The following is a 26,324-nucleotide window of genomic DNA, read 5'->3' on the forward strand; positions in this document are numbered from 1 at the left end:
TTAGAGGCATCCTGTTAAGAGAAAGGAAAACTTATAATAACGTTATGTTTAGTGTTTCGTGACCTTTTTTTAGCATCGTCGGGCTGCACTCTTTTTATCAAAATTTTCAAAGTCAACATTATTAAAAAACTGAAACAGATATCTTTTTATCTCTAATCCCATAATAGATACTCTGTAAAAGATGTCATAAATCTGTAAAAAAGTCTGCATATTCTAAAAGTTAATTGGATTGTATGTGAGAAACATCCCACCATATAGAAACATCCACACCATATAAAAATTATAAGTGACGATTGAAATATCTATGAATTTCTTAATAGGGGCAAAAATATCTTTTTTTTCATTGATAGTCAATTAATACAGATAGTTTTTCATGAAAAAGGGAAAAAAAAGTTAGATTTAAGAAAGAGAAAAATATGAAAATATTAAAAATAATTTTATTAATTAATTATTATACTATTTTAATTTAAAAGTAATTTTATTTGAGTTAATTATTATTATTTTAAGTACTAATTAATTGAATCAATTTTTTTAAAATTAATTTTATTGCATTAATTTGATTAAGTGTTGTAATTAATACTCTTTTCGTCTATTTTATTTTTCACACATATTAAAAAATATAATTTTTTATTAATTTTTTAAATTATATTTATATGAAATATATTAAATTTTATTAAATATTAATATATACTTATATTTTCAGAATATTTTTAAAAATAAAATAAAATAAATATAAATATAATAGTGAATTTATATGTTCATATAATTTAAAAAAAGAAAATGGAGAAAAAATATAAAAATAATAAAACTAAAAAAATGTTTATATAGAGAAATAAGGGTTACTAGCACAAGGGAAGTATCAGTTTAGTGAGTGGTTACCAGTTTAAGGATATTATATTTTTCCACATCTTATTTCATAAATAATTATAACATAATTAAAGAATGGAAAATAATATACCATTAAATGTATTTAGTTATTTTTTTTAAATATTTAGAAGAAAATTGTTTAGATTAGATTATTGAGTTATAAAAATAAAGCTATATGTTTATATTGAAATAATTCTCCAATTAAAAAGGTGATTTTTCAGTCAACTTACTCATAGAAAATGAAAATAAATCAATTAAGATTTTACAGTTAAATTCAATTTTTTTTATTATAAATAATTAAATTAGAATACTTTTATTTAATGGTTAAATGAGTTTTGATTTAATATAATATTATTTTAATTAATATAAAAATAAAGAATATATAAAAATAATAAATAATTTTTTAAAAATAAAATTTTATTATCAAAAAATAATATTTTATTATTAAAAAATAATATTATATCACATAAATTTATTTAGATCTTATTAAAAATACAAAAATGTAATTATTAAAAAAAAATTGAATGCGATGTATTTAGTTTTGAAAAAATTATGAAATTTAATTGATCTTATATCTTATAAAAAATACTAACTTAAAGGGTTTATATAAATTTTTTTAAAAAAACATATGTAAATTTGTAAAAAAATAAATGCATGAATTTTATATGTATATTAAAAAAAAATCGATATAGATGAGCTCCACGTAAGAATTGCGGTATGCACACATGGTAACTGAAACGTCAACGTCCAAAAGATTTTCCCCTTTTTTTCAATTAAGCAGTTCCCCTCCTCCCTAAATCCTAGCAGCAAAACCCTACGCTGCATTACTCCTTCAAACAACCGCCGTCTCATGGATATGGATTCCCCACCTCAAACTCCGATCCCTCTCTACGAGACCACAACCGCTCTTTCTCTTCCCCCCACCACCCCCAATCGATCTCCTCTCTCCGATTCTCTCGAGCCTTACTCCGTCTTCCGCAATGAGATTTCTCTATCTTCTGCAAATTGCGCTGCCGTAGACTCTGCCGCGCCTGATTTCTTCTCTCTTGATCTTGGCGGCGCTAGTGAACAGGAATCTGAGCCAAAGACACCGAGTCGGGCACCCGAATTCACTCCAAAAACTAAGTTGCAGTCGCCTTTGGAGCCTAGTCTGGAAGGCAGTTGGTTTAGAGGGAACAGTAGGTTTAGGAGTCCTATGCTACAATTACATAAAGGTAAATTGGACTCCTGAATTTGGTTAATTTGATTGTTTTGTTTGTAATAATTTATGTCATTTTTCTGTTTCATGCCGGTGACTTCTCTTGAAATGTTCTAAATTCTAATTTTTGTGTGAGCTGTATTATTAATCATTGTTATTGCTTTTGGTGTGAACAGTAGTTTTTGTTTGTGGCAGTGAAGTTGAAAAATGTTAGTGTTGGTTCTTTCTGAGGAAATTTGATGTGGAAGTTGTAGTTTGTCTTCTGGGTCCAGAGGAAAAATGAATAGTCACATAATTTTTGCCTTTTTTTTTTCTCGTTGAAAGAGACCCAATCCTTCTTTTTTCCTGGGAGGCTTACACTGAGTTCCTCATAACCATTTTATAACGTCACCTTTGGTCTCACTTTCTTCTTCTGCTTTATTTACACTAATAACTTTTATGTGCTCAATCATACTGGCCCATTGCTCTATGCTTTGACGTGTCCAAATCACATGCTCAGAAATTTTTATTGGCATTCTTCTTATTTATATTAGTAACTGGTCCATTTATTGTTCTATGCTTGGACAAGCCTAAACTCTAAACCATATAATCTTTTATATTGGCCAATATGTCCTAATGATTTTTGCTGCACCTCTCAACTTTTTCTCAACAGATGCAACTTCATTTCACATATTTGCATACATCTGTGATCCAAGGCTTCATGTCCTTGTATGCTTATTGCATAGCCCTTTAATTTTGTGGAGATTTTATGTTTGAATAAGACATTTGTTACACTTCTCCATATCAACCAGCTTGCTAAACATGCTGGACCTCTTTTAAACTTGATTAATTTAGCAATACCCATTTTAATGGGTGTTTGACAAGCCAATTTTTGAGTTGTTCATTTGATCATGCTAGTTGGAACAGAAAAAAAATCCATTTTCTTCTCTTTCAATCCCTTGAAAAATGGATTCTTATTTGTTTAATGGGATCCTGATGAGCTATTGATTATTTTTTTGCTTATTGATATTGGTTAAAAGAGCTGCTCAAAGTTGTTTATGGTTTGAATATGCCACGTTTTACTGCAGATAACTAGAACATGCATTTTTTTCTTTGTTTGGAAATTGTGGTAAAATTGGATTCTGAACCTAACTTTTGGTGCTGACTATTGCAGAAATTGTAGATTTCTGTGATTTTCTCTCTCCTACACCTGAGGAACAAGCTGCACGCGATTCAGCAGTAAAATGTGTTTTCAGTGTTATCAAATACATATGGCCTAATTGTAAGGTGATTATGATGTCTCTATCTACATTTCAATGCTATAGATATATAGCAGAAAGGTTTTGTTTTAGGATAGTACTATTATGTTACAGGTAGAAGTTTTTGGTTCGTACAAGACAGGACTTTATCTTCCAACAAGCGATATAGATGTAAGTATGATGAATAGCTAAAAATGCTCATCACATTTTGATAATAACAATGGAGTTGAAGCATTTGACTTTTTCCTATTGGTTGTAGGTTGTGATTCTGGGTTCGGGTATAAAATACCCTCAGATCGGTTTGCAGGCTCTTTCAAGGGCATTGTCTCAAAAGGGTATTGCAAAAAAGATTCAGGTATGGATCCTCTGATGACTGGAATACTATAATGGAGCAAAACAAGACATTTGTCTTATGTTCTTTCTTTAATGTCTTAGGTGATTGCAAAGGCTCGTGTGCCAATTGTCAAATTCATAGAAAGACAAAGTGGTGTTTCATTTGATATAAGGTTTTACCTTTTCTATTGTTGTATTGGTCATATAAGTTACTTTTCCTGTCTTTTATTGATTAATAATGTATTTGACCTAATAGGACTAATAAATCTTCATACTTAGATGAACATTTTGCTGAGTTGGTGATTATTTGCTTATTTTTATGCATCAATTGCATTGTAGGCTGAAGTTTCAAAAAGGTTACATTTTCTTTTTGTGGCTTTGTTAAATTGCCTTTTTCGCTGGTTATATTTTAGTGATTATTACAATTATTACATGAAATGCAGAACGCATGGAGAAACTATCTGAATATACTTTCTTTTATTAAATCATATTGCTTAACATAAGCTTATGAAGGTTGAGAAATTAAATGTAGCAGATGCTTAGTGCAAACCATCAGAATGCTTGTTGACATTTGTCTTCAATAGTTATCTTTTATGTATTCCATACCAGATAAAATTATTAATTCATCTTACTGTTTTAAAACAAATCATTGATGGTTTCTTTATACTGAGTTGTTTTGGAACATAATTTTGCTGGTTGCATAGGAATTATGTGTCTTAGGAAAGAGAAGGCCTTTGCTTTTGGCATTTAGACATCTCTACTTCTGCCTTTTTATTCTGCTTTGCACATTTTGAGAAGTGATTATTTTTCATCCCCTGGAATACAGTTTTGACGTGGATAATGGACCAAAGGCTGCTAAATTTATTAAGGTTTGTCATCTGTCTCTCCTTGGTCTAGTTTTTTGTTTATTAGTATTTGATGCTTTACTAATGAACTGAACATAATCCCTTTACTAGGTATTAGATAGCTTGTTTGCCCTATAACCATACTAGATTACATAGAGTAGGTGCCTTGGATGGTCAATCCTGTGTGTGAGAAACGTAATCTTGTATGTATGGTGCTCCTAGGGTAACTTCCTTTCTACTTTGGTTTCCCTGCATTAGATGGGGCTCGTTTCAATCAACCAATGGAGGTCACTTGTAAAGTAGGGTTTACTGATAAAAAGAATGTTAAGTGTAGAATTTCAATTGTAGATATGTATATAAGTGGATGTATTTGGCATAATTCTGAATTTATTGCTGGTTGCCATTCTCCTTTCAGGATGCAGTGTCCAAATGGCCTGCCCTACGGCCATTATGTTTGATCTTGAAGTTGTTTTTACAACAAAGAGAACTCAATGAGGTATTAATTTTCCTATTCCATTGATTCTGCCAAGGAAAATTATATTTAGGAATTATTTTTATTTAATTTCCAATTATAAAATTATGATATTTCTTTGAGTTTCTATATTATAGTTAGGAAGTTTAGTTTCTATTTTCAATTATTTAGGAATTCTATTCTAGTATTTCCTGGTTAATGTTGTTATTTCCTTATTTTGGGATTTCTAAGCCTTGTATTAGTAGGACTATTATTACACTACACATACTTATTTGGTATTTTATTTTAGCTATTATTATTGATATTGATAATTGAGAATTAATAGAAAATTTAAGATTTGTTTTCTTTCCTTTCGAGTGTTATTTTTTGTTCGTCATCACCTATCTTCTAATAGCTTATACTAATGTAATTTTTTGAACTTTCTTTACTTGTCTCATTCTTTCTTAGTGCTTGAGTGATTCAATAATCCTTCAAAGTATGTAGGTATACTCTGGTGGCGTAGGTTCTTATGCTCTACTTGCAATGCTCATGGCAATGTTAAAGGTAACAAAAAAGGATACATTACATTATTGTCTTTGAAGTTTTGTGCCATTAATGAATTGTTCTTAGTATTTTCAAAATTAAACAAAGTCAATCATATTGTTGGATACAGACAATTTGGGTGTCTCTGAGGAAATTGATATGATTTAACTTTTGTTCTTTTGATGGCTTCTTCAGCAACTGTTGCCAATGGATCCTTAAATATGACAAAATCATGTTATTTGCTATGGGAAATTGTAATAGGTTATATTTCAAGATGAGGAAATTGTTTCTTGTCGTTTGTGGAAAAGGCTTTCCAAGCAATTGTGTTTTAGGACTGATTTGGATCTGCGTTTGTTGCAGATTATTGTTTGACTTTGTTATTTAGGATTAGGGATTAGGGTATTTTGGTTCTAGAATTGATTTTGAAATTGGATCAGATTGAATGATGTTAAAGGTACAAGTGGTTACTACAAGAGCTGGGTTGGGGAAGTTCCTTGCGGCAATTCAAAATTGAGATTTAGGACTAAGAGGTCTAGTTGCTGATGAAAGAGGAGATCCTGTAGGGTTCCTCTTCTGGGTGTAGATTCTACCCCTAGTTGGTCTCATATAGGGCATCTATTATCCACTCATCCTGTGGATGTCCTAAAACTGCTTTTGCCAAAGCCATAATCTCGTTTTGGTTAAACTGTGTAATTAATGAAGTATGGTGTTCAGTCATGAATGAATTACAATTTTGAGCAGTAGGGGTAAGACCACGTACACCGACCCTCCCAAATCAGACAAGTGTTAGATACTTTGGGCACATGGTAACCCCCTTTTGACGAACTAGTAAAATTAACGTGCAATGCACGTTGGCATACTCATTAAATTATTTACTTCGTATAATGATTTTTTATTCTTTTAATTTCAATATTTTTAATGTAATTTAAAAAATATATAGTATCTAACTGTCTTGGCAGTTGAAGTGAAGCCATTTGATTGTGATCTCCAAAAAATGAGTAAAGACAATTAAGCCATAGATATGCTTTCCTTTCTAAAGTTTTTCTACTTTTCCAGCATTTTTTGATTGCTGCTAAGACATCTTTAATCCCTAATTGCTATTGAGTTGCAAAACTTAATGTAGGGCAACTAATTTATAACACTTGTCAATATGGGTTTGATTATTTAAAAGATAAATACAAAGTATGAATTGAGACATTATACGTGCATACTACTCTATAGTGACAATAAAATTCCTTAATTAAAACAAGATCTACAATAAGTTACATCTAAGGATAGAAAACAACATCCAATGAAACAAAGACGAATAAAACTAAAAAAAAATTACAATATATTATTGTATCTTCAATTAATCATCAATTCTCTGAATTAAGAGTATTAACTTAACTAGAAGTTTTGTAACATTGGATTTTTCTGATGTTTTAGTATTAGAGTTGTGTAATTTTTCTTTCTTTATTTAAATAGTTAGTTTTATAAATGATACTTATAATTATGTAATTGGCATATTTCGCATTTTTAATGTTCTTCTCCCCTTTCCCTTTTATATATTGTATAGATGTATAGATATTATAGATATATATTAAGTGGAAGTTAAATGCAAGTAGTATTAATAAACTCTTAATTAATTTAAATGACAAAAAATGATATAATAGTAAATAATATAAAAATGAAAGGGTATTTTTGTCCATCCTATTATTCCCCCCTCCCTCTTATATGTTATTATTATTATTATTATTATAGAATTTATTATAGATATAGATTATATAGTTAGCACAAAAAGCAGGGAGGCTAATGTATACAAGTACCTGTATGGTGCATACCTAATTTCTATGGTTTAGGTAATTGGAATAGCACAACAGCAGTGTTATCCAAGGCACCAAAAGGCTCCGGGTGAGGTGCTAGGCGAGGCGAGGCCGCTTGCAGGAGGCAAGCGCCTTTCCTCACCTAGCTTGAGGTGCTGAGGTGAGGCGTTGCTTTTTAAAAATGACATGCATGCCTTTTTTCTTCTCTTTCTTTCTAAAGACTAAAACCTAATCCATGTTTACTTTGGAAGCAAGCGTAGCTGATGGGAGAAGTAAATTTTAAGTATTAATTAGAGGATATATCCTTATAATTATGCTAACTCTAATTAGTTAGCATGATTGTTGGGATATATATATATATATATCTTAACTAATTAGGAAAGAAGTAATATAATATCTACATGGTTGGATTTCAATATTCAAGTATATTCCAATATTGAGAATGATTACATATTTACACTGTTGTCAGAATCTTACATTCAAATCAATTTCCCAACAAATCGATTTGAATCTATAGGGTAAATCTCAAGTGTACCTGAATCTCACGATTCTCGATTCTCGATTCAATTTCACATCCTAGCAATTCAAATATATAGTATAAATTACAAATGTACCTGAATTGTGACTAAATTGAAAGAATCAATAGTTAATCAATATGAATTGACCGAGTGTCACCCTATTCAACAATTATTTGTAAAGGTTTGTCGAACCTTTTATTTTTAAAATTTAGAATCTCATTCATTTTTACCATGAAAATGTATATTAACTATTTCCTATTTAATGATTTGATGAAATTTAAATAAGAATTTTAGCCTATGTATAATGATAACTATTGTCTACAATTCTAGATTTTATAATTTATACCATAGACTATATAATATAGAAAAGTATATATTATTCTATTATAAAGAATATTTCTAATTATATAAATGATAATTATATATTTATTAAAACATGCCATTATAAGACCTTTTTACTTAGTTTTAGAACATATACTATTTTTATTTATTTTTTAGTATTTTTATTGAATCTTGATTCTTGATTCACCAAATGAAGTTTTCGATTTTTGATACGAATTGATTTGATAACTATGCATATTTATATATAGGTATACCTATAATTCAACAAACTAATTAGGAATATATATATCCTTATAATTATGTTAATTAATTAACTAATTAATAAGGAATTAATACAATATCTATACATTATGCATACGTATATGCACTTATATATATTCATACGTATATGTGTGTGTGTGTGTATATATATAAATTATGACACCTCACTTCAAAAATGCGATGCCTCGCCTCCTATAGTGTGACCTCTCTCCTTGATAGCATTGTATAGCAGCTTGGTTAGCATCATCCATATTTTATATCATATTACTCAATCTACTATATCATGGTTTTAAAAGGCCGTTATTTATGGGTTTTTGGACTTTCTGTTATTGTTATGCCTGTTATTTGAAGGCATAGAAAAATTGGTTCATGTTACAATCGTTATGCCCGTTACTTAACGGTAAAGGCTGTTGTTTACCGTTAAATAATGGTAATAGTCCATTATCTCACCATTTTTTTTGTTAACCAAATGGAAGCAACGACTTTTTTTTTCCCCTCTAGTGTGGGGAGTTTTAAATTGTTTTCTCTCATCTTCTCTCTCAAATTTTTACAAAAGTTAACTATCTATGTGCAAATCTTTCATTTCTTCTCTCTTGAGCTCAAATTATTGATTGTCTTTTTAGTTCTACACATCTATATCTTACAAAAGTTTAGTTATTTATCTCCTTTTTATTTTTGTTTTTTATGTTATTTATCTCCTTTTTATTTTTGTTTTTTACTTATTTGTTGAAGAAAATTATATTTGATGCCTAGTTATTTTATTAAACTTATACCATGAAGAACTATTCTTTACTATATATTATTTTAGCTTTAAATTAAATGATGTCTAACAATAATTGAATTAATGTGTTCTATTTGATGTATTTATGCTCATTGTTTAGTTATGTATCTTAGTTGTACTCATATCATTAAACATCTCTACTTTCTATGAACTTTGGAAAAATAGTGATAGGCCATTACCATTATGTTATGGCTCTTATAGGCCTATTTCTGTTACCAGCGACTGTGACTGAAACTGCGAACGTGGCCGCAATCGCAATATAAATCTATGACTATGATACTATAACAAAGTGATGTGTTCAATATTGTGCTTTCTCTATGATTATGTTGCTTCGAATTTGAAGTGATTTTCATATGATACTTTTCCCTTTTCTATTAATGTTTGGAATGTCTAGTTCTTCGCTTTGGATGGAGTGCTTACTTTTTCCTCTTTTTTTTTACTTCATATAATAACATTGCCTATGTAATCTAATGCATTTGATGTACAGAATCTGAGAAAGTGCCAATCTTCTTTAGAAGATAATTTGGGAGTCCTCTTGGTATGTTGTCTCTGATAATCAGTCTTTGTATAAGTTGTTTTATAGTATTTTCATGAAAAGAAACCAGGATGAGCTTTCTTTGCTTGTATCTATCATGTTACCCATGCCAAATAAACATTACATTTGGTTTTAAAATATTGAATTTTTCTTTAATATCATTCTTATAGTATTGAATTAACAATGTATACTCTTTCATTTAGGAACATGATAATACAAACTTGGTAGGCTTCCATATTCTAAGTAAGTTGTTTTTTGGGTAGCAGTTACACTTTTTTGACTTTTATGGACGCAAATTGAATACCAAAGATGTCGGTGTATCTTGCAATGGGGCTGGCACCTTCTTTTCAAAGCACAGGAAAGGGTAAAAGAGGCAAAACTTTGAGCTTCAGGACACAAATATAAATGTTCATAAACTTGATTGTAAGGTTGTGATTGATTTTTTATTTTCTTCCTTTTTATTCTATGTTAGGTTTATGAACAAGGGACGTCCATTTCTCATCGCCATTGAAGATCCACAGGTCAACTTGCTGACTGGAAATTTTTGTGTATTAATTGAATGTTGGGGCAAATAAAATAGCGGGGTTGTGGACAAAATATATTGTTATGATTCCTTAATATGCCTTTTACCTGATTTTAATGGGTTGGCTGATGTCCATCTATAACTAAGGCGTTGATTGGTTCAAATGTGTTATTTCCTGGGAAGTCACCTCCCGGAGTTGCTGCCCCTCTCTTAATAGTGCACTCACCCAAAAGGGAAACATGTCAAGATAACCTGGTTTGCCTTTACACTGGTTATGGGAAAGTATTCTGCACCTTGATGTAGCAGACTGATTAGGATGAGATCATAATAATGAATTAGATAGGAATTGACCCCTACCGTAATAACGTCCTTATTTATTTATTATTTAATTTGGTTGGCTAAAGCTCTTCTTTTTTTTTTTTTGATGAATTAGGCACCAGACAACGACATTGGGAAGAACTCATTTAATTACTTTCAGGTTTGTTCAATGGTCCAGAATTTTTTTTTCTTGTTGCTTTCACTGCAAAGAACCAGCAATCATGATTTATAAATAGATAGAATACAGTGTTGAGTGTGATTGCAGCACATTATGTCAAAGTATTCCATTGAATAATGTTGGGGTTGCAATCTTTTGATGTGATTTGTGGACATGAATGAAACCCTGTGGAAGCCTCTTTGAGCGATATCTGGTTGACCCGTTTAATAGAATCAATGACCCATGATTTGACATCTTCCACATTAGCCTGCTTTTTCACCAAAATTTTTTTAGTTAGCCTGTTTAATCTGTAAATGGGAATTTGTTAATTCTATAATTTCACTTTCTAGAATTGCAAAGCTACTGAATATCTTGTCCCCAATATTGCTTTTTCAAGCTGTTACTGAGTTGAGTTTTTGAAGTGATGCATGATGTTTATTGAACTGAAAGATTCAGAACTTCAGATGTGAGTCTTATACAGATCTAAAATTTGCTGGGCTTGAGTAAATATAGATGATGTCCAGTGTGTAGAACCAGCCATGTTCCAGTTCAGAACTGGACCAGAACCAGCTGGCCAGGTTCTGTGCCAAAGCAGATAGTTCCTTTCTTTCTCTTAGAAACAAAAGAAAAAAGTTTCTGTTGAATTAGATCAAAACCATACTGAAGTGGATCGAAACTAGAAGTGAGGGGACCTTTTGGGTTCTCCTTAACCTTGAATAACAGGCCTGGCTCAGCATGGTGCGTACTCCAATCTATTTGATTGTTTCATGCTCAGTTCCTTCTCTCCAGTCAGACCCTATATTTTCTAGTTAAGGCCGTTTGTCTCAGTGACTAACTAAAAAAAATGCAATTTGCTAGATTGTTAAGGAATGAAGTTCTTAGGCTGTTAGTCATATGCATTTTGTTTTATTATTCATTGACCTGTAAGTTATGGTACTTGTATTGAGTACATCTCTTGCCAAGCTAGTATAACCTAGTGATGACTGGTATCGTCAGGGTTTTGATTGTCTTGCCAAGCAAAGCTCTAGGGTTGATTTTTCTAGAATTTGTTGTGATTTCCAATTCTGCATGCACAAGAGCACCTCACTTGTCAAATGTTGCAGTTTTGGACTGTGGCGGATGATTGGTATCGTCCAATGCTGCATTTGAAGTTGAAACTTGTTATGGTGTCTGTGATGTAATCATGTCAACAACAAGCTATGTATCTTTGATCTGTACGAGGCTAGGTGGAAATTGGAATCATACGGAATGTGTATTTTGAAGATTCCCCAGATTCTTATGTTTCAGCAAAAGTCAGATGATAAAAATTATTTCTTCCTTTGTTAATGTAAAGATTATTAATTAGGTATCAAATCCTTGTCGCAGATTAGGTCAGCCTTTTCTATGGCATTTTCAACATTGTCGAATCCAAAGACCATCTTAAGCTTAGGCCCAAACAGGAGCATTCTCGGCACCATAATTAGACCAGACCCTGTTTTGCTGCAGCGGAAAGGGGGATGCAATGGGGAGGTGACTTTCACTGCCCTGCTGCCTGGAGCCGGGGAACCGGTACAGTCACATGATGACGATCACCAGGAGATTTTGGGTAACTGGTTGTTAGATGATGAAGAAGAACTGCCACGGGGAGGGGGAGAAACGGGAGATGGTGATGCACAATCGTCTGGGAAGAAGAGGAAATCTTCTTCCAAAGGCAAGTCCTTTAAGAAAAAAGAAAATGGTGATGCTGGGAATCTCAGACGTGAAGAAAGTGGGTCAAGAAGAGAAAGGAAGAAACAACGTTGGAGACATAACCGAGATGATGCCAATGGATTTAGCAATAACATTGGAGCTCCGTGGCGCCATTAAAAACACATTCGCTGCAAGGTATTGGGATGTCTGTGGTGACATTATTACTCATCAACCATCTATGCTGTGGTTTATTTTCTCCCCTGCACAGATGGTTCTCTCATAACCCATGTAATCAGTGTCAGGGACCGTTCACTGTTCAAACTTGCTGCTAATGGCGTGTCAAACACCGGCGGAAGTGAATTACACCAGTGATTGTCTGGTGGGTACAAAGCTCTATTTTATTAGAAACTAGCTGGATCAATTCATTAAATTCAACTCAATTCAAATCAACAAAATTGATTATTAATTAGCAATCGGTTAAATAGAAATGCTGAATTTATTTAGATGTTTGATTCACTTTGTATAGACTTTTATTAGTAAATTAATAAATAATTATTTTATATTCAATTATCACATTATAATTCTGATTCTATCTTTTAAATTTTTCTCTTCGTCAATTTGGATACAATATTAATTAAATTTTATACATATTTATATTTGACAGTTTGAAAAAGTTAGTATGACGTTAATCAGATAAAATTTTAGTGTACTTTTAATTGATTAATTGACAAATCATCCTGCTTAGCTTCTTAAAAGTTACTTTGCTTTGTCAGATTGGTTCTGAAGTGCTCACTAACGTTCTGATCATTGGACATTGATAGAACCCTTCAAGTATTGGATGGGCAAATGCTGCTGTGCATAAGTGATAAGTCCATGTTAAGATGTGCTCAAACCATTGGATATCTCTGCTGCACTTGATATGGATCAAGTAATGGCATTCTTAAAATATTTGCATCAGCCGGAAATCCTTTATTGTACGAAAGCTGCCATCGGAGCAATTGCTGAAGTAATACCCGCCACATGTTATAGATTAATTGCTGGAGCAAGCAGAAATTCAACTGCCACCCAGAGGCGGGGCTAGCATGGGCCATCCCTTGAAAATCTTCAAAGGTGTTTAGATATTTTTATATAAAGTATATAAAATTAATATTAAATTTTTATATGTTTAAAAATTTTATTAATTGATTTTTATTTTAAAATTATTTAATTAAAATATTTTATAATTTATAAAATTAAACTTTTTAATTTTTTTATTAAATAAATTTGACGTATTTAAAATTTAAATGCAATTAACCTTGTATGATGAAGAAAAATTGGTATTTTTTTTAGCCAGCCAAGTCTATTGTTACCGGAAAGTATCACGGCTTTAATTTTGTTGAAAATTTCTCTTTCTTTGGTAGTATTTGTAAAAAATTTATATCTATAAATATTGACCAAAAAAATTGTCTTGAATTAAATTTTTATTTAAAATTAATTGTTTTAAAATTATATTATATTTTGTCTTAAATGAAAATTTATATTTAAAATAAAAAACAAAATATATAAAATATAAATGTACTTTATTTTATAATTTTTTGGGTATTAACTCAAATTTGGATAACGTAATTAAAAATATATAAATACATTTAAATGATAAGTTTTATTCTATATTCAAATAATTTTAGATATAAAGAATAGTTGAATACTTTATAAATATACAATTATTTAAGTATAATTAATTAATGATTTAACATAAACTTTAATTTTATGAATTTTTTTAAAAAAATTAAACGATTAATTTAAAAATTAATGTTGATGGAACTAAATTTTAATTTATTTAGTTAAAAAAAAAGAACTAAATTTATTTATCTATAAAAAATACGGATTATTGTTTTTGACAGTCAACTAATATTATAGAGCCCCGCAGTTACAATAGCCACCTGCAGCCGCAGTTAGCAGATCATTCGACCAATGTCGATGTGCTCTTCTTCTTCGTCGTCGTCGTCGTCGTCGGCCAAGTTATGGATTGTGCATGGTATTGTGGCTGGTGCTGCGATAGCTGCTGCTTTCGGTGCTCGTGCTTATCTTGGTAGATCCGGAAAGTTCCGAAGCCGGGTTGTTGGAATCATTCCTGCCCGTTTTGCTTCCTCTCGATTCGAGGGCAAGCCACTAGTTCAAATTCTAGGGAAACCTATGATTCAGGTACTTAATTTGCTTCATTTTTCTTTTCATTATTTTTCAAATTTTTCACAAAAGATTTTATATGAGTTGAATTTTGCCTTTCGTGTTCTTTTCTTTAGTTTAAAGTAGAGTTCAATGATTTGATACAAAATCTGGGAATCATCAGTTCACATTTTTGCTGATCCGATGTTGTGCTAAATGGCGTCAGCCAATTTTAGTTAGCAGTGAAATGCTTCAATAGAGGTTCAAAGAATTGCAGAATGAGTGTAATATTGAATTTCTCAATTTTTTTAAATGTAATTTAAATCGCTTATCAGAATCTTATCGTGCCAATGGCCATAGTGTGAGGTCTTCAATACTTTATCTCGGAGGATTTGTTGATCCTCACTCTGATGAATCAACATTTCTTTGGGTTAAGCTCAATAAAATGATTATGGGAAATTATGTATTCAGTTGATTTACTGTGAGAACCATGATTTCACTTCAAGAAGTGAGAGAATCTTTTGTTCATCTTTAGTAACAAAAAAAACTGAGATCGTGCACTTCCTGTTTCTAGATTATTAATTCCCTTTTGGAGGTAGATTTAATTTCAACAAATTATTTACAACCACATGAACACATAATTCATTTTATTTTCAGATAAATCTACTTGAGATAAAAGAATTATATGGTAAATGCTTAGAGACCTACTGAAAATTCAATTGTTGGTTTTATTTATTGATTTATTATGATTACCATATCTATACAAGGCCCTAGTTCAATATTTTATGTCTGAGAGAAATAGGAAGAGCATTGACAGGGAGAGAGAGCATTAATCCAGAGACTATGTACTGATTCATTTGAAAATTCTGTCAATTTTTATAGAATTTGCTACAAGTCAAATTCCATAGAATTAACAGTGTCAACTTGTAAATTTCTTAATAGCTTCTGACATAAGAACATAGAGCTAAAAAATAAAAACCATAAATTTTTATATTCCAAACATGGAATTATAGAATTACTAGTGAATTTTATAAAATTTTGTGCAATTCTTTTGTTCCCAAACAATATTAGTAGTTTAATTGAAAAATTGCCTAGTGGACATGCATGGATAACATAATAAATGTACTGTCATATGTGTTTGCTTATGCATTTTGTTGATGATCTACAGAGAACTTGGGAAAGAGCAAAATTAGCTACTACCTTGGATCGCATAGGTAAATCGACTTTCTGGAGATTAGTCAAATTTATTTTCTGCTTCATTTGAGCAATACCTTTAGAAATGCATTTAACTACATATCTTTATTGTAGTATAAATGCAATGCTATTTTATGTTCATTAATCTGGGTTTAGGTCACATCATGATGCTTCTAGATGTCATGTGGAGAATTCTGGATTTGGGGCAGGGAGCCCCATGAAAAAGTTAATTATCATTTATGGTTGGACTTGTCCATCCAGCTTGTTTGGTACTGGAGGTTTTTGGTTTGTCCATCCCTAAGGAGGAAAAGCTATTTTAATGAAAAAAAGGGAGTTATGCCAATGAAATCAATGATACAGTTTCTGAGATAAATGGTATTCCCATTTTTTGAGCCGTAGCATGTGCTTATGTTCAACATGGAGTTCTTGCTCTAGTTGTTTTAAAATGTTGTTGGTTGATATCTTATTCCTTGTTCTTCTTCTTCTTCTTCATAATTTCTCAGAGGGTAGGCTTGTGGGTTATGGACTGAGATTTTAGATGTGGCCATGAAAAATGTTGAAAATGTCATCCATAGGCTGCACTTTGTAGTTGACCACCTATCTGATTTGATAAATGTTCGTTTAGCATTGTGATTAATATGTGTGTTCCAGTTTCTTGTAGGTTTGCATTTTATACCTTTTCTTTTTCATGATTTATGCAGTTGTGGCAACGGATGATGAAAAGATTGCAGAGTGTTGTCGTGGATTTGGGGCAGAAGTGATAATGACTTCAGAATCTTGTAGAAATGGTAAGGTCACTTGGTCAATGTTTGAGTATAAGATATAACTGGATATTGGAGTTGCTGAGCATAACAATCTGTATAATATACAGGCACGGAGAGATGCAATGAAGCACTTGGAAAGCTAGAAAAGAAATATGACGTTGTTGTCAATATTCAGGGGGATGAGCCTCTCATTGAACCCGAAATAATAGATGGAATTGTTAAAGCACTGCAGGTAAATTTGTTTACCATTCTACACATGCACCTCTCATAAAATGTGACTTTTACATCATATAATGAATTCATGTTTATCCCCTTTTTTTCAAAAAAAAAAAAAAAGAAATGGGGCCTACTTTGCATACCAATATCTTGTTAAACTCAATTATACTCATGAAGAAAGGATGTTGTGGAGCTGGAAATCGATTTGCATTGACATTTATCTTATTTTGAAGCTCTCCACTTGTTTAATGCATCTGTTTGGTGAAATTTACATATGATTCAGGCATCCCCAGATGCAGTGTTTAGTACTGCTGTAACATCTTTAAAGCCTGAAGATGCATTTGATCCCAATAGAGTGAAATGTGTGGTGGACAATCGAGGTTATGCTATTTATTTTTCAAGGGGACTCATTCCGTATAATAAGTGAGTTCACTGATATTGATAACTTGGCTTTATTTTCTCCTGTGCTTTCAGTAATTTAATTGTGCTGCTGCTGCATGATGGATTTATTTTTCATTTGATATAGGTCAGGAAAAGTCAACCCACAATTTCCATATTTGCTTCATCTCGGAATTCAGGTGTGCAGATGGCTTATTTTCCTGATAATTGATATGTTTGGGTGGTAGTCTCTGGGAGCAAGTGTGTTTTTGCTCTGTTCTTATGGATCACCGACTGCTTTTCTGATCAGAGCTATGATGCAAAGTTTTTGAAGATATATCCAGAACTTAAACCTACTCCACTACAACTGGAGGAGGATCTGGAGCAGCTGAAAGTCCTTGAGAATGGTTATAAAATGAAGGTACGGTGAATTTCACCTGCCACTCTTTTTTCCTTTGACTGCTGGATTTATCCTAAACTTCTAGCACAATACTTTTGACATTGCTATGATTTCTAAAATTTTTCTAGCTTCTTCAGGGAACTATGCTATTCTGCCCTTGCTCTTTCTAATACTTTAAAAATTTAATTTTGTACTTCTTTTAAAGAGCACTTGCAAGGCTCCGTCTCTCTTGTCTCTCAATGCTGATAACTTGAGAATCTGGAAAAAACGAGAGATGAATAAAGTTGATGGTGTTTGCTTGCTGAAATGTTCCGATGCCATAACTTGTACAAAAACGTTTTGCAGGTGATAAAAGTTGACCATGAGGCACATGGTGTTGACATTCCAGAGGACGTTGAAAAGATTGAAACTTTGATGCGTGAGCAAAATTTGTCCTAGTTTATACAAACCAAATTAGACCATTAAGTTGGATTAGATTATATGCTTCTGCTTGTATGAATCCGGTATAAGTTGGAATAGCTGGCATTTGGTTCTTTGAACATTCCACATACTTTTTCTTTTTTCTTTTTTTCTTTCTTTTTTTTCCTCTGTTTGTTTTGATATCATATTTACATAGCAAGTATTATGAAGTAGGATGCAACTTTTTGCATATTTCTACCAATTGCCACACTTGGAGTTGTGTGATTTTGTATGCAGCAATATTTTTCTTATTGCAGTTGGACCCTCATTTCTTTTTACTTTGTTATCTAAGCCTTTCAAATTCAATTGGTCAATCAAATTTCTTACCGTCATTGTTTCTTGAGAAATTATTTATTGTATGTACAATAAATTTATCAGAGCAATTGATCATGGCAGTCTCATATGGTGTAAACATTGTACATACAACAGTTACATTGAATAACGCTATACATTTCATTGCTTTATGTTTCTCAAACATTTAGTAGAGTTTGAAAGAGAGGCAAACTGAGCAAGTATAGGGAATCTGTTGGCCTACTTAACCTTGTGATTATACATGTAACCTTACTCGATTACTTTCAGTCGATCATTATATTATTAAGGACTGATACTGCCATTGCCTTCGGTTCTACAGTGTGATCCATTACTTGCAGTGGGATTCAAGTGCAAAATCAAGGACTGAGGTGAAAGGATTTCCATCAAGCATTGGTTTACAGTAGTAGACTTGTGATCATCAACACTTGTAGTTCTAGGCCAATCGGCATCAGAATAAGCCAACACCATTTGCTAAAAGAAGTAGCCAGCAATGCATGATTAATAATAACTTATAGATAGTGTGTTAAATCTGTTGATTGCAGTCTAATGCGTCTCTGTTGGAGCGTGTCTAAAGTAGGAAACCTTGTAAAACAACACAAGAGAGCTCCTAACCAAATGTGTTGATGAGAGGTTCTGAAGGGTGAAGGCCTCCAGCCATCTTTCCATAATTCGGTGGATTTGGGCCTTATTTGGTTAAATAGTTTGTTTTTTAAAAAAGTTAACTGACTTAAAAGTTAAATGCTTTGAAGTTATTTTAATTTTTTTAGGATATTTAATAGTTTAAATTAAAATAGAGATTAATTAATATATTTTTAAAATATTTTAAAATATTTTTTAAAATATTTTTTTAAAATTGATGTATTGCTAATAATTTTATATGAGGGACCAAAAAGTAATATTTTTTAATAATAATCGGGATTTTTCTCGGGATCGGGTGATTCCCATCCTGCCTTCGGCCCTTGGCGGCTGCGCTCGTCGTGTCTCCCTGTAATTGCCATATTCACTAATAAAGTAGTAATTCACTTTTATCTTTCTCAGTCTATCGCCATATTCCCCTGATTACCATAGCTGTGCTCCCTCCCGGTTTGTCTGTATCTCTCATCGCCAGTCTCGCCGTACCATAACTGCTGTAGTGCAGATTCACGGGTGAGTGGATTTTAGCTCTTTGGTTACTTAACTTATTAATGCTCGACCAAAATACAAAATATTTAACTTATTAGTACTTTTTTCTAGACTGATCTTCTGTTCCACTTTCCACATCATATCTGGTTAATCGCAAATGGCAGTACAGCTGAAACTGGGTGGCTGAGAGGTGGAGAAGAGGAAAAAAGGAAGATGTAGCAGAGGAGGCCATCTGGAACTGATGGCTCAGATTTCTCGTATAGGATGGTCGTTGATTCCCGTAAGCTCTCGTCTTTCTTTGGTTCAAATTAAAAGGGTTAGGGTTTTTTGGAGTTGTAATTACATTTACATGGCTTTAAGGTTTTCTTTCTGCTCATTTTGCTTTTCCAGTTACTTGAAAGTGCTGTATTTTACTTCTCATGTGGCAATTTTAAATTTTAGGTTATACAAAGGTAGCCAAAGGAAAGTCTCGTCTCTGTGCACTGATCTTAACTCAGGTCCATTGTTTGGATAACTTATTTTAGAATTATAACCAATAATTTGACTCGATAATAATCAATTTATTAATGTCATTTGGTCTATCCATGGGATTAAATTTGTTTCTTCATTAGAAACTGGAATAAAGATCGATTTCTATTATGGATGCTAGTGTGTTACTTCTTTTCAGAGATGATGAAAAGCAGCCTTGAGAGCCATTACCAATTCAGAGGATGAGTTAGCTACATTCTGCGCAGTGCAGAATATTGTCAGAGAGTTGGTTTTTATTATTATGTACTCACTGATTTTATTGTACTTCAAGAATTAAGGGAACAAATGATCAAAAGAGCATCAAAGAACTTGCTCTATTTGACTACCTAGTGCTGAACTTCGTTTCAACTTCTTGGGCTTCCAAGTTCACCAGGACCATCCTTTGTAATATAAATCCTTGGTTCCTATTTAAACTTGGTTTCAGATAAACATGACTAGTCGAACTGTTTTAAATTGTATTAACATAATGTCCAAAGGTGTTGCATTACTCTGTAGGTCACAAATTGCAGATGTACTAAAACCAACGCTAGATTCAGACTCTGATCTATAATTCTTAATCATGATGATTTCAGCTCTAAGATTTTGTGTGTCAACAGTCAACCTCCTTCAAGTTGATTGTGATCCACTGCATTGATTTCTTTTATTTTTCTCTTGATAGCGTTTTCATTTCAATGCAGGTTGTCATTCAATTGATAAGACTCTGATCTATAATTCTTAATCATGATGATTTCAGCTCTAAGATTTTGTGTGTCAACAGTCAACCTCCTTCAAGTTGATTGTGATCCACTGCATTGATTTCTTTTATTTTTCTCTTGATAGGGTTTTCATTTCAATGCAGGTTGTCATTCAATTGATAGGACTGCTATATATTGTTTTATAAATACCAAAGGAGAATGGTCCAAGAATACTTGCTGTTATGTCTTCCATCATTGGGCTGATTTCTCTTGTTATTGGGGAATTAGGTTGATGACCAAATCCTTTTCTGATTTTCTTGAATGAGTTGAAGTTTATGCATCTTTTAATGCTAGTTAATTTTCAAATGTTGAAGGTCGAAGACGCAGTAGAGTAGGTTTCTTGAGAGTTTAAGTCATCATGTCATCTATTGCAATACTTTTCTCTGTATTTTGTGCCATTGGCAACAATTCAGAGGTAAGTTTGTTTCATTACTTTTGAGAGCAAACGTTGGTTTAGTATTGATTATTCCTTTTGACAAGAAGTTAGATTGGAATATCTTCCACCCTTGGAAAAAACAGTTATATGTAGGTCCCAAATCTGCTAACGATTCTTGTTAAATGTTACTAAATATTAGAATGTCCGATTGTGCCAAGTCAAGATGCTATTAGGTGCTTTTTTCTGGATGAACTATATGTAGCAACCTGAAGTAGATTGAATTTGGCATAAACAGGAAAAGCATTTGGTGCTTCTTTTTGTCCCTCCATTTAAACATTGCATTTTGTCAGGTGGGTATGTAACAGCGTCCATGTTAAAAAAATGAACACATTGGAGCTGTGTTTAACCCTATAGTTCTGAAGTGGTGATTGCCATAAAAAAATCTAACAGAATTTTTTTCTGCCTAAGTTATTTGGAACCTGAGTGAAATGGAAAGAAAGAAGTGACTTGTTGAAGCAATTCTGCGTGTGCTGGGTAAGATACATTACCGCTATGTTTTACACGTGCTGACTTGATTAGCCTTATTTATATTGCAATGATCTCGCTTTCTGTTGACAGGATTGCTTGTGCAGATATTTACTATTGGCACTATAATTGCACTAATTGGTAATATTTCTCCTCCCAAGAAAGCTTATTAACAGTTTCCTGTTCGACAAAACAAAAGTATGAGATAAAATGATTGGCTAGTTTCCATATTATGAACAGTTTCCTGTTACATATTTTAGAGATATGCATATAAATATAATGCACACAAATTAACATTTATATTTTGAATAATATAAATAATAAATATATAATAAAGAATTATTAATAAAATAAGATAAATTGCATTTTAGTCCATTGATTTTAACATAATTAACAGATCAGTTCTTTTATTTTTAGAATTGAACACTTAAGTTTCTGTATTTTTATTCTGTTCATCTGAGGTCTTTCCATCCTAAAATTCTGTTAAAAAGGAGAGAAATAATTTAAATTTCATAAACATTCTTATTATGCATAAAAAAATCTCTCAATCCCTCACAAAAAAAGGATTTCTCTCTCTGATTCTCCTTCCTCCAGCTGGCGACTTCCTAACGATCGGTGGATGACAAATGAGCACCAGCGACTCCTTAAGGGTATCGACAGCAAGCAAAAGCAGTATTGAGGGCTGGTAGTGGCACACGAGAGAGGAAATATGACCGAAGTTTCTCCGGTCATTTTTTATCGTTTCTGGTGTAGCATCAGTATAGCTCGTCGGCGTTGGACTTTTGATGACTTCATTTTCATTTTTTTATTTTCATTTTTCGATTGGTGGTGCAACTAGAGGTAGCCAGAAATGACAGATTGATGGTAGATTTCTAAATTTGTTTGGATCGAGTATGTTTTCTTTTTGGTATTTATTTAGATCGATGGAATTTTCCTAGATTTATTGTTGATGTAATTTACCATTGCAATTTTACGGGTTTCAAAAGTTTACAGCTAGAATTTTCTATGTTTCTATTATTTGGATTAAATTCAAACAAGCAAATAAGCTTTGATTATCTTTTTACTGTTAATGTAGATTTAAAGCTCTAAAATTTAATAAGGGTATTTATCTCCTTTTTAACAGATTTTAAGATAAAATAATTTTTACTTTGAACGAAATAATAACAGATTTTAAGATAAAATAATTTTTAATTTGAACGGAATAAAAATGCAGTGGTTTAAGTGTTCAGTTTTAAAAATAAAGGGACTGATTTATCAATTATGCAAAATGAAAGGATTAAAATATAATTAATCTGGTAAAATATAAAATAAGTCTATTAAATACAACTATTAGCCTAATTTATTATTTAATATTTATTGAGATTTTAAATATAAAATAAAGTATTAATAAATATGACTAAGAAATAAATTAAACATAATAATTCAATGTAATAGCAAGTATCAAAAGTATAAAATTAAAAGTAAACTCCAAAGTAAAAGAATAAAAGATACTCCGGTCTCTGTTCATAATCATCATCGTCGAGATCAAAATTATTTAATTCATCATCTTCATTCTTGATAGTAGTCATCACATATTCTTCTTTCTTTTCAATTGCTTGTCATTGTAGTGGTGCAACTAGAGTTAGATCTTGCACCTTTATTTGAATTAGACTTGAATGAAGTTGATCTTGCAAGTGATCTTGATTCATAATAGGATTCAGAAACTCTAGCATCCTTAGCAACGTTTCTCCAAGTCAATACATCATTCGCAAAAATAAATTCATCATCATCATTTTCATTGTCCTTTTCTAATTCACCAATCAATCACTCATTATTTTCATCAATATTTTTCAAATCTACAGATGTAATTCTATATCTAAAGGTGTATCAATGCAGCAATGCTCTATTATATTTAACATGCACCAAACTATTACATCATTTTTGAACAAATCAATTTCTTTTTTTATTATGAAACTGTCATTAAATTGAAAATAATAATTATAAATAACAATTATGTTAAAATTTTAAAAATTTGATAATAACAATTTGTTTAAATTTAATATTATTACTTAAAATACCTCTAGTTTCCCTCCAATTATTTGCACTGCATGTGAGACTTAACACTCTTATAACAAACTTTTAAATATTTGGATAAGTTGATCCAAATGTTCACCATCAATAAATTATTAAAATTTAGAATCAATATTATAAAATTATAGCCAATAAATTTTTAAAATAAGTGAGATAAAAAAATTTAATAAAAATTCAAACTAATAAGGAGATTTAGTTGTTCTTCCTTATCTAAAAGAGCCTATACCTTTATTGTACTTCTCAATCTCATAGATAAGTTTTTTAAACTATTCTTTCTCAATCATACCAGCTAGTAAAACGCTCGTCTTTGATGCATTAGAAGCATCTATTGACTTTATAATATGCTTTCCTTTGGATAGTTAACTAAAAAATTAATTAAAATTCTTCCCCTTCTATCCGTCCGTCCATCACATATCAAATAACATTCATAATTTTTCCATTCTTCTTTATGAGACTCTAAAAGCTCATTTGTGTCCTTCACTTCCTTATTGAGTAATCGAACTCGAACTTCATAATAATTTAGAGGTTTCATGTCTCTCCGATAATTACCAATAGCTTAGATCATTTCTCCAGAACTATCATAATTTACAGCATTGAAATATATGCATGTACCATACATTCAACGTGCTACGGCAATACAAGCTCTCTCTCTCAACTCTTTCTTAGCCGAGTTGTTTTCATCAACAGTTCATCAATAGTTGCTTGCTTCAAAATTTTTTCTAACACAGTTGACTTGGAAGAAAAATAAGAATAGAGTGGTCCTTAATTATTACTGCTTTGTGGAACTTTGAACTTTTTTTAAGCACTACCATCTTGTTCTTGTTGTGCTTCCTCTTTTTAGGGTAACAAATTGCATTTTTCTCTTCCTCATTTTCACTTGCTCCTAGCACTTCAAAATTCTCAAAATTATTAACATTCTCTGTATGCATAAAGCCTTTTTGCTCTCTTTTTTTACTCATGAACTCTGGAATCTGATCTTTTGACGCTTTTTGGATATTTAGGACAACGGACCACATTTTTGTGACCTCCAGTAAGATGTTGTTTGATTTTATTAACAACTCCTTTAATAACTCTCATACAATAAATGTATTGAAGATCATTCGTATTGCTCTCACTGAGTTGTATCATATATTTATCACCCATTTAATCTAACTAAACAAAATAAAATTAACAAAGCAACAAAACCAATTATAATATTATATCATCTAATCAAATTAAATAACCAACAAGCTATTAGACATACTACTAGTATCACATTAAATATTCACATAGCCATATTTATTATTCATATGATCATATCTCCTTAACTAACTTCAACATCAATCCCACCAAAATAAATTATAAATAAGCAACGATTTAAAATCAATAATTGCCGTGACCCATTCTAATTTATAAATAAATAAACAATAATTCATTTATGATTTCTAACAAATAAATGAGCTACAAATCAACAACTTCTATTCTAATTTCTTAATAAAAAAATAAAAATTAACAAATCATAAATCAACAACACCCATTATAATTAATTTCTAAATAAACATTGACATTTATGATTCATCACAAGATTCACAACAACCATTCTGTTTAGAGATCGGTTGGAGAGTGGAGACAATGATATGGAGAAGAAAATAATAAGAGGGAATGGAAGGGACCGATCTCGAGATCGGGAGAAGAAAGGCGAAGAAGGAGAATGTCGATCGACAGTCAGGTATGGAGAGTGTAGAGGAAGAGAGGAGAGGAAGAAGACGAAACTAGACGAGACGAGACGAGACATAACTGTGGTGTCGGTCGGCTCTCGGCTGGCTGCTGCTGTTTGGAGAAGGCAAAAAGTATCGAAACCATATAGTTTGTAAGGGTTTTAATTTTAAAACCCTTTAAAATTAATAATAATAATAAAAAGATGCAGCATCAGGCAACGCGTCGCCTGCCTGGCACCTGGCACGTTGCGAGGCAAGGCGAACGCCTTAGTAGGAGACGCCTCGCCTGTCGCCTTTAACAACACTGATTATAATATTAAAAAATAAAGAATATTAATAAATTTATATATAGTATCCATATTATAGAAAATAATGTAATTTTCTTTTGATAAAATTTTTTTACTATTTATCATTATTTCTAATCTTTTTAAATATTAGAAAATAGAAAAAATTACTATGGAATCCCTAGATTTTGGCAAAATTAACTAGTTAGTCCTTATAATTTTTAAAACCAATTAAACTGTCCTCCATTATTTCAAAATACAATTATTTGATCCTTCTATCAATAATTGCTTTAAATAAAAAGTTATAAATACCCCTCTTAATTGAAAATTTAAATTAAGGGTGAATAATTAAATTAGAAATCAAACCATTCGAATTCAATTACCTATACATATATATAATCTTAAAGAAAACGCTATTTTCATCAATCCCCGCACAACTTGCTCTCATCTCTCTCATCATTAAGTTCTTCCCATCCTCTCTATCTTTGTTCAGCTCTCTTAAATCTTTTCATTTTCGTTATATCCTCCAAATATTTTCATATTCATTATCGTCTTTGCTGTTTGGTTAATGGTTGATAATTACTTTATTTACCGATGATTGTCGTCTTCTCCAAAGGTCACTCTCTCTTATTATGATGGTTGCCCTTTCTTTCAATTTGATTGCAAGTTTTTGGGTTTGTAAGGACTTTGGAATATAGAGTTTTTTAGTGTGATTATTTAGGTGTGCAATGAGTTTATAAATT

The 26,324-nt window shown here is 31.6% G+C and overlaps 2 protein-coding genes across 19 annotated transcripts; both read left to right on the plus strand.

Annotated features, from left to right (window-relative positions):
- Positions 1-1,604: 1,604 nt before the first annotated feature.
- On the plus strand, positions 1,605-13,340 carry LOC110610922 (terminal nucleotidyltransferase 4B). 5 transcript variants are annotated; one of them, XR_006350194.1, is made up of 15 exons: positions 1,605-2,081; positions 3,219-3,331; positions 3,418-3,474; positions 3,563-3,658; positions 3,739-3,809; positions 4,463-4,505; positions 4,897-4,977; positions 5,437-5,496; positions 9,667-9,717; positions 9,981-10,078; positions 10,187-10,235; positions 10,671-10,715; positions 12,078-12,575; positions 12,677-12,759; positions 13,202-13,340. XR_006350194.1 is itself a non-coding variant. In XM_021751003.2 (14 exons), the coding sequence occupies exons 1-13, from the start codon at positions 1,718-1,720 to the stop codon at positions 12,555-12,557; spliced, it is 1,608 nt and encodes a 535-aa protein (XP_021606695.1). In that variant the 5' UTR covers positions 1,605-1,717; the 3' UTR covers positions 12,558-12,575; positions 12,677-12,947. The 5 variants fall into 5 exon arrangements, 3 of the variants coding, with proteins under 3 accessions (XP_021606695.1, XP_021606694.1, XP_021606696.1); XR_006350195.1 differs by having other exon boundaries at positions 13,154-13,291; XM_021751003.2 differs by lacking the exon at positions 13,202-13,340 and having other exon boundaries at positions 12,677-12,947.
- A 10-nt stretch (positions 13,341-13,350) lies between these two features.
- Positions 13,351-22,529, plus strand: LOC110612326 (3-deoxy-manno-octulosonate cytidylyltransferase, mitochondrial). 14 transcript variants are annotated; one of them, XM_043954839.1, is made up of 16 exons: positions 13,352-13,490; positions 14,261-14,561; positions 15,691-15,736; positions 16,418-16,504; positions 16,588-16,712; positions 16,980-17,119; positions 17,223-17,274; positions 17,385-17,495; positions 17,820-19,391; positions 19,479-19,647; positions 19,809-19,864; positions 20,734-20,857; positions 20,944-21,044; positions 21,474-21,539; positions 21,624-21,671; positions 22,125-22,529. In XM_043954839.1, the coding sequence occupies exons 2-9, from the start codon at positions 14,331-14,333 to the stop codon at positions 17,910-17,912; spliced, it is 885 nt and encodes a 294-aa protein (XP_043810774.1). In that variant the 5' UTR covers positions 13,352-13,490; positions 14,261-14,330; the 3' UTR covers positions 17,913-19,391; positions 19,479-19,647; positions 19,809-19,864; positions 20,734-20,857; positions 20,944-21,044; positions 21,474-21,539; positions 21,624-21,671; positions 22,125-22,529. The 14 variants fall into 14 exon arrangements, with proteins under 14 accessions (XP_043810772.1, XP_043810774.1, XP_043810778.1 ...); XM_043954843.1 differs by lacking the exon at positions 19,809-19,864 and adding an exon at positions 21,301-21,355; XM_043954841.1 differs by lacking the exon at positions 19,809-19,864 and having other exon boundaries at positions 20,944-21,355.
- Positions 22,530-26,324: the final 3,795 nt, after the last annotated feature.

The sequence above is a fragment of the Manihot esculenta genome, chromosome 3 (assembly GCF_001659605.2).
Source record: "Manihot esculenta cultivar AM560-2 chromosome 3, M.esculenta_v8, whole genome shotgun sequence".
Lineage (NCBI taxonomy): Eukaryota > Viridiplantae > Streptophyta > Magnoliopsida > Malpighiales > Euphorbiaceae > Manihot > Manihot esculenta.

Bases quoted from the DNA above. Each gene is read 5' to 3' on its own strand.
- LOC110612326 (XM_043954837.1), top strand. From the start codon at position 14,331: ATGTCGATGTGCTCTTCTTCTTCGTCGTCGTCGTCGTCGTCGGCCAAG. The intron at 14,562-15,690 runs GTACTTAATTTG...GATGATCTACAG, and splicing joins TAGGGAAACCTATGATTCAG to AGAACTTGGGAAAGAGCAAA. The intron at 17,120-17,222 runs GTGAGTTCACTG...CATTTGATATAG, and splicing joins GGACTCATTCCGTATAATAA to GTCAGGAAAAGTCAACCCAC.
- LOC110610922 (XM_021751003.2), top strand. From the start codon at position 1,718: ATGGATATGGATTCCCCACCTCAAACTCCGATCCCTCTCTACGAGACC. The intron at 10,236-10,670 runs GTCAACTTGCTG...TTGATGAATTAG, and splicing joins TCGCCATTGAAGATCCACAG to GCACCAGACAACGACATTGG. The intron at 10,716-12,077 runs GTTTGTTCAATG...TCCTTGTCGCAG, and splicing joins ACTCATTTAATTACTTTCAG to ATTAGGTCAGCCTTTTCTAT.